The 16,806-nt window shown below is 43.9% G+C and overlaps 1 protein-coding gene and 1 long non-coding RNA gene across 2 annotated transcripts; one reads left to right on the top strand and one right to left on the bottom strand.

The window, feature by feature from the left end:
• The first annotated feature begins 181 nt into the window (after window positions 1-181).
• LOC124017021 lies at window positions 182-664 on the top strand. The gene is made up of 3 exons (XR_006835445.1): window positions 182-211; window positions 355-473; window positions 629-664. It is a non-coding gene; the product is annotated as an uncharacterized LOC124017021 (long non-coding RNA).
• On the bottom strand, window positions 597-16,651 carry LOC124017020 (solute carrier family 25 member 40-like). The gene is made up of 11 exons (XM_046332358.1): window positions 16,380-16,651; window positions 16,153-16,266; window positions 14,327-14,386; window positions 14,125-14,231; window positions 10,630-10,697; window positions 9,985-10,109; window positions 5,493-5,666; window positions 4,271-4,380; window positions 3,958-4,039; window positions 3,756-3,836; window positions 597-2,684 (listed from the first exon to the last, which is right to left on the bottom strand). The coding sequence occupies exons 2-11, from the start codon at window positions 16,259-16,261 to the stop codon at window positions 2,563-2,565; spliced, it is 1,038 nt and encodes a 345-aa protein (XP_046188314.1). The 5' UTR covers window positions 16,262-16,266; window positions 16,380-16,651; the 3' UTR covers window positions 597-2,562.
• Between the last annotated feature and the right edge of the window lie 155 nt (window positions 16,652-16,806).

Here is a 16,806-nt window from a genome sequence, read left to right as displayed (position 1 = left end):
AGCCATTTTAGACACAACGAGAGCCATAAAGTAGGACCTGGTATCTGATGACATCGCATTCCTGCAGGTAAGGACCAATATCTCTGTGCTGTCTAGAGGTTATTTGGGATAGATTTATTGATTAACTGATGATTGATTTCAGTGATTACATGTATTATTGATTGATTTGCTCTTTTGTTCACCTGCAGAACTACAAGGACACGTTAAAAAGGTAAGGCTACTGCCTATTTGTCCGCAACACTTCAGGTGAAGGGTGAAGAATCTGGACCCTAAGTGATCGGCCTCTTCTCTCTCTCTTCCCTGTGGTTCTGAACCCAACCCCACCGTATCACTAACTCTTGGATATTCTTCTAGAGCCCAGTGCACAAGCCCAGATCCAGAGCTTGTTTCTGGAGCGCTGATCAATGTGGCAAAGCACCTGGGAAACCTGCAGGTCAGAGTTTTGGAGAAGATGCTGAAGTCTGTTCAATACAGTGAGTCTGATTTTATTCTTACCAATGTTCATATCTTCACAAATATTTTAAAATTGCATATAGACAATTTCAGATAAAAAAAAATATCACTGATCATCTGGCAATAATGTCCCAGTAAATTAAAACAAACAGTGGATCTGTTTTTCTCTGTTCAGCGCCTGTGATTCTGGACCCCAACACTGCCCATCCATGTTTCATCCTGTCTGACGATCTGACCAGTATGAGATTCAGTGATGGGATACAGCTGCTTCCTGACAACCCAGAGAGGTTTGATAACTATCGAATGGTCCTGGGCTCTGAGGGCTTTGATTCTGGGACACACAGTTGGGATACAGACGTCGGGGACAATACAGTATGGTTTGTAGGTGTAGTCTATAAGTCTGTCCAGAGGAAGGGAGTGGTACAAACTGGACTCTGGCGTGTAGGCTATTATAATGATAAATACTGGGCACGGTGTCCAAAAGGGCCACAGACTGTCCTGACACTGGAAAATAAACCCCATCGGATCAGAGTGCAGCTGGACTGGAACAGAGATACACTGTCCTTTTACGACCTTGATAATAACACACACATATACACGTTCACACACACTTTTACAGAGAGATTGTTTCCATACATCAACATTGGCAGTAATCTCTACGCTGCTAGGATCTTACCAGGGAAAGCTTCTGTAACAGTGGAACAGCACATTACACCTCTCCATGCTAGCCCTTCTTCCTTTTAACTTGATCAGTTGTTGTGGTACACTGATGCCACGGAAGCCACCACAACCTCCGTGATTTAGATTTGTTCAACAGGATTCAATTATGAATTGTATTATCATATGACAAACTACTGGATTGAACCAAATCACACATTTTTCCTGATCTAATAAACAATTGATTCAACAATTCAAATGTCAAAATGTGACTTGTATTCTATGTATTTCTGTACAAAGTTGGAAAACGTGTCACTACAGGTGATCATTGTAGAATATATTAAACAATAGAAATATATATCATTGCTACATGTTTTGAGAACATGTACAGGTGTTCACAGTCCATGTCTGGCTGACTGGGGATTGAATATGGGATTCTGGAAGAGGTGCAAGTTAAGAGTTGAATTTCAGGTTTAAACTGTCAGTCTGGCACTGAACAGAACATGTATCCTGAAGGACCTTGGGCCTTCTCTTCCAATAGGGTTGAGAATGAGGTGATAGAGTTGGGGTCATGAATTGAGAGAGAAAGCGGCAGGGAATGAGAGGGGGTTCTGCGGGACAGAGACTACTAACCAGAAGTTATCCTGCCTCATTCACAGCTTTGACCCTCATCTCTACTGTCCCTGACCCCACTCTGAGGGTGTCGGGATATGCAAAACACACATTTACCCATTTCAGACATGGGTATGATACACACGTGTACATGTGTGAAACAGGACAAATATAAGCATCCATCAAATGATTACTATTACTGTCAGACCCCGGATGGCACAGTGCACACAACCCCCATACCTCAATAACTAACGTAATGGGATAAAACACTTGTCCAATATGACCCCCCCAGTTTCTGGTTACAGATAAGTCTAACACCTACAGGCCAGTGTAATTAAATGCACTTCATAACATTTCATCATGAGTGCACAGGAAAAAGATTATGCAAATCATTTTTAAGTAGTTGTGAAAATGATATTTCAAATACAATCTGTGCACTTTTACTATTTTCTCTTGTCACAATTAGTATGGTGATTAAGTGCAGTATAGCTTGATTGAGAAATATAAGAAAATATGAATAATATTGATTACCTACAAATATTTGTCTTCAATATTGTTTTCATGTCTGCCAATATGTCCTGCTTTGGAACAGAATCAAGTCCTGGTGTTCTTGGGTCCTAAACGCCAACATTAGCTACTTCCAGCTAGTCACATGACAGATCACACTTGAACACTTTAACAGGGTGTTGGAGTGTCTAAGCAGCTGGGAGGACACAGGCATGCGAAGTTACACCTGACAATCTCTAAGGACCCAGGGAAAGGTAGAGGTAGCCGATGGCTGATTGTGTTCTTGGTATTGTCTATGGTGGTGGTTTGTGTGTGTGAGAGGCCCTAGTCAGGTCAGGTGGTGCTGGTCAGCAGCCTCTCCTGGTTGTGCTTGCGGAAGAAGGCTTTCCCAAACTCATAACAGCTGATCATAATGGCACAGGCTGGGGCCACCTTGATCACCCTGGGAATGAAACCTAGAAGAGAAAAGTAGGAGAGAGAGTGAAAGGGGTAGAGGGGGGGGGGTGGAGGAGAGAGAAAGGGGTAGAGAGGGGGGTGGAGGAGAGGGGGTGGAGGAGGGAGTGAAAGGGGTAGAGAGGGGGGGTGGAGGAGAGAGAGTGAAAGGGGTAGAGAGGGGGGTGGAGGAGAGGGAGTGAAATGGGTGGAGGAGAGGGAGTAAAGGGGTAGAGGGGGGTGGAGGAGAGGGAGTGAAAGGGGTAGAGAGGGGGGGTGGAGGAGAGAGAGTGAAAGGGGTAGAGAGGGGGTGGAGGAGAGGGAGTGAAATGGGTGGAGGAGAGGGAGTGAAAGGGGTAGAGAGGGGGTGGAGGAGAGGGAGTGAAAGGGGTAGAGAGGGGGGTGGAGGAGAGAGCGTGAAAGGGGTAGAGAGGGGGTGGAGGAGAGAGTGAAAGGGGTAGAGGGGGGTGGAGGAGAGGGAGTGAAAGGGGTGGAGGAGAGGGAGTGAAAGGGGTGGAGGAGAGGGAGGAAAGGGGTGGAGGGGTGGAGGAGAGGGAGAAAGGGGTAGAGAGGGGTGGAGGAGAGGGAGTGAAAGGGGTGGAGGAGAGGGAGTGAAAGGGGTAGAGAGAGGGGTGGAGGAGAGGGAGTGAAAGGGGTGGAGGAGAGGGAGTGAAAGGGGTAGAGAGAGGGGTGGAGGAGAGGCAGTGAGAGGGGTGGAGGAGAGGGAGTGAAAGGGGTGGAGAGAGGGGTGGAGGAGAGGGAGTGACAGAGAGAGAGAGGGGTGGAGGAGAGGGAGTGAAAGGGGTGGAGGAGAGGGAGTGACAGAGAGAGAGAGGGGTGGAAGAGAGGGAGTGGCGGAGAGAGAGAGGGGTGGAGGAGAGGGAGTGACAGAGAGAGAGGGGGGTGGAGGAGAGGGAGTGACGGAGAGAGAGAGGGGTGGAGGAGAGGGAGTGAAAGGGGTGGAGAGAGGGGTGGAGGAGAGGGAGTGACAGAGAGAGAGAGAGGGGTGGAAGAGAGAAAGTAGGTCACCAGTTAGGAGACTAACCTGAGGTAACTGTGTGTTTTGGGTGAACTATCCCTGTAGCCTGACCTACCTACAAACAGTCCACCCACGCCGTTCTCAGCCACAATCTTGGTCATCACACTGAGAGTAGAGGAGGTGGCCTTGGACGACACTGCAGAGACATGACAACATAGCTGGGTTAGTAGTACAGGATCACTACACATCAACACATCACTAAAGATCATAAGGATGATTCCATGAATCAGGTGATCAGCCTGGAGTTCTATACCCACAATTCATAGCCTGGAGTTCCCCTATCTCCACCTGCCTCCTGGTCTTCACAACGTCGAAGGGAAGAGTTACTATGGAAGCAATCTGAAGGAAGACATAAACAAGGGTTAGAAATCACACTTATATTTGACAATGCTGCCCTCTAGCAGTATTAGATGGAATAACACCATGTCAGCACAGAAGAAGAGTTACAGAGCTAGAATAACATTAGAAAGGTACAACAAACTACATCAGATATTCAATGTTCAATATATCTAGGTGCTCTACTAGACAGAACAGTATGAGTTGAGCTGAGAGGACAGCTAGAAGACTCACTGATCCAGACACCGCTCCGGATATGAAGGTGATGGCAAACGTTGGCTCTCTGATGTTGTTGTGCTTACACAGCCACGCCGTCCCCTTCTCATAGTTATACCAGTACATGGCTGAGGAGGAAACAGACAATATGGAACTCCTGTTATCAAACACTAAGAGGGAGAGAGAACAGTGGGCTAGAGAGAAGAGAGAGCGAGAGGGAGAAATAGAGAATGTTGTATACCTGAGATAGTTATATTAGTGAAAGACATTGTGTTGTTTCTACCTGAGAGAGATAGAGATATAGTGATAGACATGGTGTTGTGTCTACCTGAGAGAGATATAGTGATAGACATTGTGTTGTGTCTACCTGAGATAGATATAGTGATAGACATTGTGTTGTGTCTACCTGAGATAGATATAGTGATAGACATTGTGTTGTTTCTAACTGATAGAGATAGTGATAGACATGGTGTTGTGTCTACCTGAGAGATATAGTAATAGACATGGTGTTATTTCTACCTGAGAGAGATACAGTGATAGACATTGTGTTATATACCTGAGAGAGATATAGTGATAGACATTGTGTTATATACCTGAGAGAGATATAGTGATAGACATTGTGTTATATACCTGAGAGAGATATAGTGATAGACATGGTGTTGTGTCTACCTGAGAGATATAGTAATAGACATGGTGTTATTTCTACCTGAGAGAGATATAGTGATAGACATGGTGTTATTTCTACCTGAGAGAGATACAGTGATAGACATTGTGTTATATACCTGAGAGAGATACAGTGATAGACATTGTGTTATATACCTGAGAGAGATATAGTGATAGACATGGTGTTGTGTCTACCTGAGAGATATAGTGATAGACATGGTGTTGTGTGTACCTGAGAGAGATATAGTGATAGACATGGTGTTGTGTCTACCTGAGAGAGATATAGTGATAGACATGGTGTTGTGTCTACCTGAGAGAGATATAGTGATAGACATTGTGTTATTTCTACCTGAGAGAGATATAGTGATAGACATTGTGTTATATACCTGAGAGAGATATAGTAATAGACATGGTGTTGTGTCTACCTGAGAGAGATGGAGCTAGACATTGTGTTATTTCTACCTGAGAGAGATATAGTAATAGACATTGTGTTGTTTCTACCTGAGAGAGATGGAGCTAGACATTGTGTTATTTCTACCTGAGAGAGATATAGTGATAGACATTGTGTTGTTTCTACCTGAGAAGGGCACGTCTCTAAGCAGTGTGGGTCCCCAGCCCCTCCAGAGAGACCGCCAACCCTCGTTGCGTACTGCAGAGTGGATAACCTCACTCAGCTCCCTGTACGAACTTCTCTGGGACTGCATCTTAGTACGGATCAGCTCCAACGGACTGATCACTGTCACAGAGCCCACTGACTCACAGAGAGACAGAGAAAGAGAGAGAGAGCGAGAAAACACTTATAAGCACTACACACAGAAAGAGCAGTTAAGCAGAGCAGTTAAACACATACATTTCTTTCTCACATGAAAAGGAGGCCATAATTATATCATGGCGCTGGAGAAGATGGCTGATGTTTTATGCACTCCTAACCAACTGTTTTTTTGTTAATTTTTTGTAACATATTTTTCTACTTATTTTGTATATAATGTTGCTGCTACCGTCTCTTAAGTCCGAAAATAACTTCTGAACATCAGAAGAGCGATTACTCACCACCAACTGGTAGGCACTTTTTTTTTCTTTAACGAGCCCGACAAGCATGACGTGAAGGACATACTGCTTTCCCGGGAACAGGCCCAAATCCCCGTCATTTGCGTGAAGAGAAGACGGAGAAAAAGAGGGCGAAGGTCGGGCTGCTTTCTGAGAATTCGTAGGCCTTCCTTTCTACTAGCTAACGTGCAATCATTGGAAAATAAAATCGACGACCTACGAGGAAGATTAAACTACCAACGGGACATTAAAACTGTAATATCTTATGCTTCACGGAGTCGTGGCTGAATAACGACATTATCAACATACAGCTGGCTGGTTATATGCTGTTTCGGCAGGATAGAACAGCGGTGTCTGGTAAGACAAGGGGTTATGGACTATGCATATTTGTAAACAACAGCTGGTGCAGAATATCTAAGGAAGTCTCAAGGTTTTGCTCACCAGAGGTAGAGTATCTCATGATAAGCTGTCGACCACACTATCTACTTAGAGAGTTTTCATCTGTATTTTTCGTAGCCGTCGACATACCACCACAGACCAATGCTGGCACTAAGACCGCACTCAATGAGGTGTATTCCGTCATAAGCAAACAGGAAAACGTCATCCAGAGGCGGCGCTCCTAGTGGCCGGGGACTTTAATGCAGGGAAACTTACATTTGTTTTACCTAATCTACCAGACGAGCTAAACTACTTCCATGCTCGCTTCGAGGCAAACAACACTGAAACATGCATATAAGAGCACCAGCTGTTCCAGGCGACTCCGCAGCCAATGTGAGCAAGACCTTTTAAACAGGTCAACATTCACAAGGCCAGACGGATTACCAGAACATGTACTGTGAGCATGCGCTGACCAGCTGGCAAGTGTCTTCACTGACATTTTCAACCTCTCCCTGTCCGAGTCTGTAATACCAACATTCTTTAAGCAGACCAGCATAGTCCCTGTGCCCAAGGACAGTAAGGTAACCTGCCTAAATGACTACCGACCCATAGCACTCACATCTGTAGCCATGAAGTGCTTTGAAAGGCTGGTCATGGCTCACATCAACACCGTGGCCCATTAAAATTGGCATACCGGCCTAACAGATCCACAGATGATGCAATCTCTATTGCACTCCACACTGCCCTTTCCCACCTGGACAAAATGAACACCTTTGCGAGAATGCTATTTATTGACTACAGCTCAGCGTTCAACACCATAGTGCCCTCAAAGCTCATCAATAAGCTAAGGACCCTGGGACTAAACACCTCCCTCTGCAACTGGATCCTGGACTTCCTGACGGGCCGCCCCCAGGTGGTAAAGATAGGTAACAACACATCCGCCACGTTGATCCTCAGCACTCAGGGGTGCGTGCTCAGTCCCCTCCTGTACTCCCTGTTCACTCATGACTGCACGGCCAGGCACGATTCCAACACCATCATTAAGTTTACTGATGACACAACAGTGGTAGGCCTGATTACCGACATCGACGAGACAGCCTATAGGGAGTAGGTCAGAGACCTGGCCGTGTGGTGCCAGGACAACAACCTCTCCCTCAACATGATCAAGACTAAGGAGATGATTGTGGACATCAGGAAAAGGAGGACCGAGCACACCCCATTCTCATCAACGTGGCTGTAGTGGAGCAGGTTGAGAGCTTCAAGTTCCTTGGTGTCCACATCACCAACAAACTAACATGGTCCAAGCACACCAAGACAGTTGTGAAAAGGGCACGACAAAACCTATTTCCCCTCATGAGACTTGGCATAGGTCCTCAGATCCTCAAAAGGTTCAACAGCTGCACCATCGACTGGTTGCATCACTGCCTTGTATGGCAACTGCTCGGCCTCCGACCGCAAGGCACTACAGAGGGTAGTGTGTACGGCCCAGTTCCTGCCATCCAGGAACTCCTATACCAGGTGGTGTCAGAGGAAGGCCCTAAAAATTGTCAAAGACTCCAGCCACCCTAGTCACAGACTCTTCTCACGGCTACTGCACGTCAAGCTGTACCAGAGCGCCAAGTCTAGGTCCAAGAGGCTTCTAAACAGCTTATATCACCAAGCCATAAGACTCTACTCAAATTCTACTCCATTTTAATGAATTTATTTACAAATTATGGTGGAAAATAAGTATTTGGTCACCTACAAACAAGCAAGATTTCTGGCTCTCACGGACCTGTAACTTCTTCTTTAAGAGGCTCCTCTGTCCTCCACTCGTTACCTGTATTAATGGCACCTGTTTGAACTTGTTATCAGTATAAAATACACCTGTCCACAACCTCAAACAGTCACATTCCAAACTCCACTATGGCCAAGACCAAAGAGCTATCAAAGGACACCAGAAACAAAATTGTAGACCTGCACCAGGCTGGGACGACTGAATCTGCAATAGGTAAGCAGCTTGGTTTGAAGAAATCAACTGTGTGAGCAATTATTAGGAAATGGAAGACATACAAGACCACTGATAATCTCCCTCGATCTGGGGCTCCACGGAAGATCTCACCCCGTGGGGTCAAAATGATCACAAGAACGGTGAGCAAAAATCCCAGAACCACACGAGGTGACCTAGTGAATGACCTGCAGAAAGCTGGGACCAAAGTAACAAAGCCTACCATCAGTAACACACTACGCCGCCAGGGACTCAAATCCTGCAGTGCCAGACGTGTCCCCCTGCTTAAGCCAGTACATGTCCAGGCCAGTCTGAAGTTTGCTGGAGAGCATTTGGATGATCCAGAAGAAGATTGGGAGAATGTCATATGGTCAGATGAAACCAAAATATAACTTTTTTGTAAAAACTCAACTCATTGTGTTTGGAGGACAAAGAATGCTGAGTTGCATCCAAAGAACACCATACCTATTGTGAAGCATGGGGGTGGAAACATCATGCTTTGTGGCTGTTTTTCTGCAAAGGGACCAGGACGACTGATCCGTGTAAAGGAAAGAATGAATGGGGCCATGGAAAGAATGAATGGGGCCATGTATCGTGAGATTTTGAGTGAAAACCTTCCATCAGCAAGGGAATTAAAGATGAAACGTGGCTGGGTCTTTCAGCATGACAATGATGCCAAACACACCACCTGGGCAAGTGGGCTGAAGGAGTGGCTATCCTTTTACAAAACATTTCATGAAACACCTAAGAAGCATTTCAAGGTCCTGGAGTGGCCTAGCCAGTCTCCAGATCTCAACCCCATAGAAAATCTTTGGAGGGAGTTGAAAGCCTGTACATACACATACAATACATACTGAAAATGGCCCAGCAACTGCCCAAAAACATCACTGCTCTAGAGGAGATCTGCATGGAGGAATCGGCCAAAATACCAGCAACAGTGTGTGAAAACCTTGTGAAGACTTACAGAAAACGTTTGACCTCTGTCATTGCCAACAAAGGGTATATAACAAAGTATTGAGATAAACTTTTGTTATTGACAAATACTTATTTTCCACCATAATTTGCAAATAAATTCATAAAAAATCCTACAATGTGATTTTCTGGATTTTTTTTTGTCTATCACACATTTTGTCTGTCATCGTTGAAGTGTACCTATGATGAAAATTACAGGCCTCTCTCATATTTTTAAGTGGGAGAACTTGCACAATTGGTGGCTGACTAAATACTTTCTTGCCCCACTGTGTATATATATATAATTTTTATTTTATAAAAGTACTTAGTAAGAAGAAGAATATGGCAACTACTGTCTAATAATAACAACATTTAAATAATTATAATGATAATAAAATATAATTACATTAACAGCATAAAAAGTTGTTGCACAACTACTAATAGGCTTATAACTAATAACAACTACTGCTACAACTACTAATACAACTAAGTACCTATAATATAGAGTATACATCTAATTCGCTAAGTAAGGTCTTGGTTGTGTTTTGATAGATGACCGTCACCATAGTCTAGGATAGGAAGCAGCAGTTGGGTTACTTAAGGTCTTTCTAGTGGATAGACAAAACAATGTTATTCACTCTATCACTATTTATCGCTCTCAAGTATACATCACCACAGTGACCTGTAAACTCAGAGGTCAGCTCACCTCTGGCGAGGGCGCCTGCTAGTAGAGGTGCCTCCTCAGCGTGTGACCCCATCCTGACCCTCAGGGCAGCACGCAGTTGGTCGTAACACGTGAAGTAGATCACTGTCGCCGGGACCGCCATGATACTGAAAGAAGCATTATCAGAGATGCAAATCTAATGTTTCCTCAAGAACCCTGACTCATTGAAATCAGCCATTACAAACAAGAAACCAACATCAACAGATGAAATATCCATAAACAACGAATAAAATGAATCAGCTTTTACTGTATCAGACACAAATCAGATGGGTACAAACAAGAGGTACAAATAAAATGTTCCCAAATTAATCAACAGCCCATGACTCAGCCGTTACCACACCACTCAGACACAAATCCAGGACTGAGAGATTTAAAATAAAACATTAACAAAACAAATATCGATAAACCCTGAGTCTACAAAATCACAGTGTCCATCCGTACTGCTCGATACAAATGAGCAGAACAATGGGAAACAATCGTAAACAACTGAATTATCAATAGACTATGAGTTTGCTGAATCACAGCAGGCCAGCCACTCAAGACACAGCTGACCATAAATCAGTGCTGAAGGCCAGTAAGCAGTGTGAATTAGTAATGAGGCAGAGTAACGGCAGACTTCAGACTCACAGGGTTGGAGGGAGGCCGCTCCATAACGACTTGATACCTTCCCTGCGGACTATCTTAATAAAGGCATCCTGCAGAGAGGGTCAAATGCATGATACTGATGTACATGTACATTATAAATGCTTAAGGGTTGTACCGAATGTGGATCTCCCGTTCGTCTACCGTTCATTCAGCACACTGTTGATGTCTGACTGCCGACACTTTTGTGCAATTCTACATGTAAAATCGGTTCACACTCGGTTCGCAAACTGAGTGTTCGCACTCCTGCACTGGTCAGGAGAAATTTTGGACCATTCCTCTTCACAAAACTGTTTCAGTTCAGCAATATTTTTGGATGTCTGGTCTGAACTGCTTTCTTGAGGTCATGCCACAGAATCTAAATTGGGTTGAGGTCAGGACTCTGACTGGGCCACTTCAGAAGGTCAGGACTCTGACTGGGCCACTTCAGAAGGTCAGGACTCTGACTGGGCCACTTCAGAAGGTCAGGACTCTGACTGGGCCACTTCAGAAGGTCAGGACTCTGACTGGGCCACTTCAGAAGGTCAGGACTCTGACTGGGCCACTTCAGAAGGTGTATTTTCTTCTGTTGACGCCATTCTGTTGTTGATTTACTTCTGTCTTTTGGGTCATTGTCCTGTTGCATCACCCAACTTCTGTTGAGCTTCAATTGGCGGACAGATAGCCTTACATTCTTCTGCAAAAAGTCTTGATAAACTTGGGAATTCATTTGTCCGTCGATGATAGCAAGCTGTCCAGGCCCTGAGGCAGCAAAGCAGCTCCAAACCATGATGCTCCCTCCACCATACTTTACAGTTGAGGTTTTGATGTTGGCGTGCTGTGCCTTTTTTTCTCCACACATAAGTGTTGTGTTCCTTCCAAACAACTCAACTTTAGTTTCATCTGTCCACAGAATATTTTGCCAGGAGCTCTGTTGAACATCCAGATGCTGTTTTGCAAACTTCAGATGTGGAGCAATAGGTTTTCTGGACAGCAGTGGCTTCTTCCGCGGTGTCCTCCCATGAACACCATTATTGTTTAGTGTTTTATGTATCATAGACTCGTCAACAGAGATGTTAGCATGTTCCAGAGATTTCTGTAAGTCTTTAGCTGACACTCTAGGATTCTTCTTAGCCTCATTGAGAATTCTGCGTTGTGCTCTTGCAGTCATCTTTGCAGGACGGCCACTCCTAGAGAGAGAAGCAACAGTGCTGAACTTTCTACATTTATAGACGATTTGTCTTACCGTGGACTGATGAACATCAAGGCTTTTAGAGATACTTGTGTAACCCTTTCCAGCTTATGCAAGTCAACAACTCTTATTCTTGGGTCTTCTGAGATCACTTTTGTTCAAGGCATGTTTCACATCAGGCAATGCTTCTTGTGAATAGCAAACTCAAATTTTTTGAGTGTTTTTTATTGGGCAGGGCAGCTCTAACCAACATTTCCAAACTTGTCTCAATGGTCGTACTCCTGGTTAGCTGACTCCTGACTCCAATTAGCTTTTGGAGAAGTCATTAGCCTAGGGGTTCACATACTTTTTCCAACCTACACTGTGAATGTTTAAAGGATGTATTTAATATAGACAAGAAACATACAATCATTTGTGTGTTATTAGTTTAAGAAGAGTGTGTTTGTCTGTTGTTATGATCATTCTTAAGGGTTCACATACTTTTTCTTGCCACTGTACATCTTTATAATGCTTGTGGTTAGCATTCAATGGGTCCATCACTTGAGGCTGGTTCCAAGTCCCACGGGCTGTGGCGTTCATGAAATTTTGTCAGCCGGTGATTGTCAAGCAAATAACAGCCGGTCTAACGGTAATTGACAGTTAATTAACATAAACACATTTAACATCTCCTGGCTTCCACACAGCCTACAAGCTACTGATGCACACCTTTGGAACATCTACATTTTAAAAAGTCTAATAAATCCATGTAATATAGCCTACACCATCACAATAAATCCATTATTTATTTTAGAAGGGTCTAAAGAAATATGATATGAAGAAAATGTAGTCTATTTCAGAAAAACAGAATAGAATACTCTGAGTTGTCCTTATGTTAGGTCCTGATCTGGCTATGCCATATGGCTGTGGGATACACTAGTTCATTTAGCAGACAAGATTTGCTTAGAATTCCGTGGCATTACTTTATATTACCATTAGCTTAATAGCTTAATAAAATAGAAAGGATATTTTCTCCAAATGATTTGAGGGAGTGAACACATGCTGCTATTCTGTGTTAAGCGGTTAACGAAGAAACAGGTAATCCAATTTGCTTAATTTAGAGTTATTTATGTAACTTTAGTTGTGATTCGAACATTGCTTTTAAAATTTTAAAATTGTATTTTTATTTTTTACCCCCCTTTTCGTGGTATCCAATTGTTAGTAGTTACTGTCTTGTCTCATCGCTACAATTCCCATATGGGCTTGGGAGAGACGAAGGTCGAGAGTCTTGTGTCCTCCGAAACAGAACCCAACCAAGCTGCACTGCTTCTTAACACAGCGTGCATCCAACCCGGAAGCCAGCCGCAATGTGTCAGAGGAAACGCCGTGCGCAATGAGACAAGGATATCCCTACTGGCCAAAACCTCCCTAACCCGGACGACGATACATTCTAAGGCTGCAAGAAGTAACTAATGATGATTCGAAAAAAGTTGCATGAAAGACATGAGCTTTGCTTTGTTTGTTGAAGAGTGTACAATGCAGGCTGTATACACTTAATCAGTCTCTCAATCACAATTCGACAAGCACTTGATAATGCCTCAAATTTCCCGGTGGCATCCCCTTTGTGTGGCAGTAATGCCCCCTAAAATAAATCCATGCCTTTTGCGGCTAGTGGCCGTGGTGCCCTTGGGCTGAATATAATAATTATAATTCCCCTCTCCTGGCTGCGCGCCCCGAAGCACCTCTCACTCACAACCACTAGCATACAAAAACATGTTTTTAAATGATGAGGCTGATGCAACAGATCAAAACATTTAGCTTAACATTTTAATAAACTATTAGGGTATTTCTTCACATTATATGCGCAGCAATGTGCACACGGCAGTAGAAGCGCAACTGTTCCATTAGGAGAAAACACCATTCTCAAAAGTGACCGCAAATGCAATTATGCATTGATGTCAGAGTGATTAGAGGGACAATAGAGGGACAATAGAGTACTGCGTACCAGACAGTTAGCAAGTTTGGTAGGCTACTAATGACCATCAGCAGCATCAGAGCTTGGAAAGCCTAATTACAGTGGCTAAATGGTCATGTGGAATTTGACTGCCATCATGACTCATGACCGCCCGTGTGGCAGTAATACGGTCACCGTAACAGCCCTAGTCCCATCCCGCCCATAGCCTCTGACCCTTGGCCACTTGTGCAAATCTGTAAGGAATGAGCAATATCTCAATGTTACCCTCTGATAGGCTAGACATAATTTTCATCACATTGCACACGATACACACCAACCCAATCCTTGGGAGTTGGGTAGAGGTGTTAGAGATGTTTACCAGAGTGCCATTGAAGTGGCCGGGGGCCTTGTACCAGGCCTTGGAGTTGCCGTTCGTACACACACAGGTATGGTCCATCAGGCCATTGCAATACACAAAGCATTTCCCTGGAAAACAATGAAGACATACATAATGGATTGAGCACTGTGGTTTAGAGAGAGGACAGAGGAATGGTAGGTTACATTGATTATTGTCTTATTACCTTTGGGAAAGGGACTTTTCTGAGTCTGGAGTCTGATCTTGACAACATCCAGAGGTGTGACTGAAAAAAAGACAGTTGTTCAACCAGTTTAAATATAATAGTTCCACAATCACATTGCAATACACACATATATATATACATTATATATATATACATTATATATATTCATTATATATATATATATACATTATATATATACATATATATATACATTATATATATATACATATATATATACATTATATATATATATACATATATATATACATATATATATATACATATATATATACATATATACATATACATATATATATATACATATATACATATATATATATATCACATGCTGTTGTGCAAATGGAATAGACAACAGGTGGAAATTATAGGCAATTAGCAAGACACCCCGAATAAAGGAGTGGTTCTGCAGGTGATAACCACAGACCACTTCTCAGTTCCTATGCTTCCTGGCTGATGTTTTGGTCACTTTTGAATACTGGCGGTGTTTTCACTCTAGTGGTAGCATGTGACGGAGTCTACAACCCACACAAGTGGCTCAGGTAGTGCAGCTCATCCAGGATGGCACATCAATGCGAGCTGTGGCAAGAAGGTTTGCTGTGTCTGTCAGCGTAGTGTCCAGAGCATGGAGGCGCTACCAGGAGACAGGCCATTACGTCAGGAGACGTGGAGGAGGCCATAGGAGGGCAACAACCCAGCAGCAGGATCGCTACCTCCGCCTTTGTGCAAGGAGGAACAGTGGGAGTACTGCCAGAGCCCTGCAAAATGACCTCCAGCAGGCCACAAATGTGCATGTGTCTGCTCAAACGGTCAGAAACAGACTCCATGAGGGTGGTATGAGGGCCCAACGTCCACAGGTTAGGGTTGAGCTTACAGCCCAACACCGTGCAGAACACCAAGATTGGCCAATTCGCCACTGGCGCCCTGTGCTCTTCACAGATGAAAGCAGGTTCACACTGAGCACATGAGACAGACGTGACAGAGTCTGGAGACGCCGTGGAGAACGTTCTGCTGCCTGCAACATCCTCCAGCATGACTGGTTTGGCGGTGGATCAGTCATGGTGTGGGGTGGCATTTCTTAGGGGGGCCGCACAGCCCTCCATGTGCTCACCAGAGGTAGCCTGACTGCCATTAGGTACCGAGATGAGATCCTCAGACCCCTTGTGAGACCATATGCTGGTGCGGTTGGCCCTGGGTTCCTCCTAATGCAAGACAATGCTCGACCTCATGTGGCTGGAGTGTGTCAGCAGTTCCTGCAAGAGGAAGGCATTGATGCTATGGACTGGCCCGCCCGTTCCCCAGACCTGAATCCAATTGAGCACATCTGGGACATTATGTCTCGCTCCATCCACCAACGCCACGTTGCACCACAGATTGTCCAGGAGTTGGCGGATGCTTTAGTCCAGGTCTGGGAGGAGATCCCTCAGGAGACCATCCGCCACCTCATCAGGAGCATGCCCAGGTGTTGTAGGGAGGACATACAGGCACATGGAGGCCACACACACACTACTGAGCCTCATTTTGACTTGTTTTAAGGACATTACATCAAAGTTGGATCAGCCTGTGTTTTCCACTTTAATTTTGAGTGTGACTCCAAATCCAGACCTCCATGGGTTGATAAATTTGATTTCCATTGATAATTTTTGTGTGATTTTGTTGTCAGCACATTCAACTATGTAAAGAAAAAAGTATTTAATAAGAATATTTCATTCATTCAGGTCTAGGATGTGTTATTTTAGTGTTTATTTTTTTGAGCAGTGTATATATAGTCAGTGTATGTGTGTGTAGGGGAGGGTTCCAATGCTCACCAAACAATGACGTCAGGAGAGCCCCTGAGCAGGAAGCCAACATCTGTTGAAATGGAGTAATGCCATTGGTGTCGACGGGCACAGGATTTTTACCAGAATTACCACTCATCTTGCCTAAGAAAGATATTCAAAACAACATTTGATTCAGTTGTTGTTATGAACATCTAATTGACCTATACATTCTTGTTGAATTCTGGCCAGTGACAATTTGTAATCATTATGTTTACCTTAGAGAAGCTTTTTGCTAGCTATATTGCAGGAACTAGAAGCTAGCTAACTTATTTATCTAGCAACTCTTCCACAGTGGACAAGTAGTATTGCTCTTTGTCAGCGACGGAATCCAAAGCAAACCCATTTTACATGTGATGTCCCGGTATTCTTATAGCTCGTATCTGCGTACATGTGCTTCATGGGCAATTCCACAATGCATGGCTTCATTCAACTAGATAAAGTGTAATAAGAATAGCTAGTTTACTCAACATGATATTTGTAAAACATATTTAGACTTTCAGCAGAGCACATTCTTGGCACAAGGAGATCCAGCACATGGTTACAGCTACACTAGCGAACTAAATACCTATACATATGAAAAATTCCAATTTCTCAATAATTATTCGTTAAGGATAAAGTCATCCGTTACTTGCTTGATCAATT

The sequence above is a fragment of the Oncorhynchus gorbuscha genome, unplaced genomic scaffold (genome assembly GCF_021184085.1).
Source record: "Oncorhynchus gorbuscha isolate QuinsamMale2020 ecotype Even-year unplaced genomic scaffold, OgorEven_v1.0 Un_scaffold_141:::fragment_3, whole genome shotgun sequence".
Taxonomy (NCBI): Eukaryota; Metazoa; Chordata; class Actinopteri; order Salmoniformes; family Salmonidae; genus Oncorhynchus; species Oncorhynchus gorbuscha.
The sequence above is the reverse complement of the archived record's forward strand: the minus strand, read 5'-3'. Positions and strand labels throughout refer to the sequence as shown.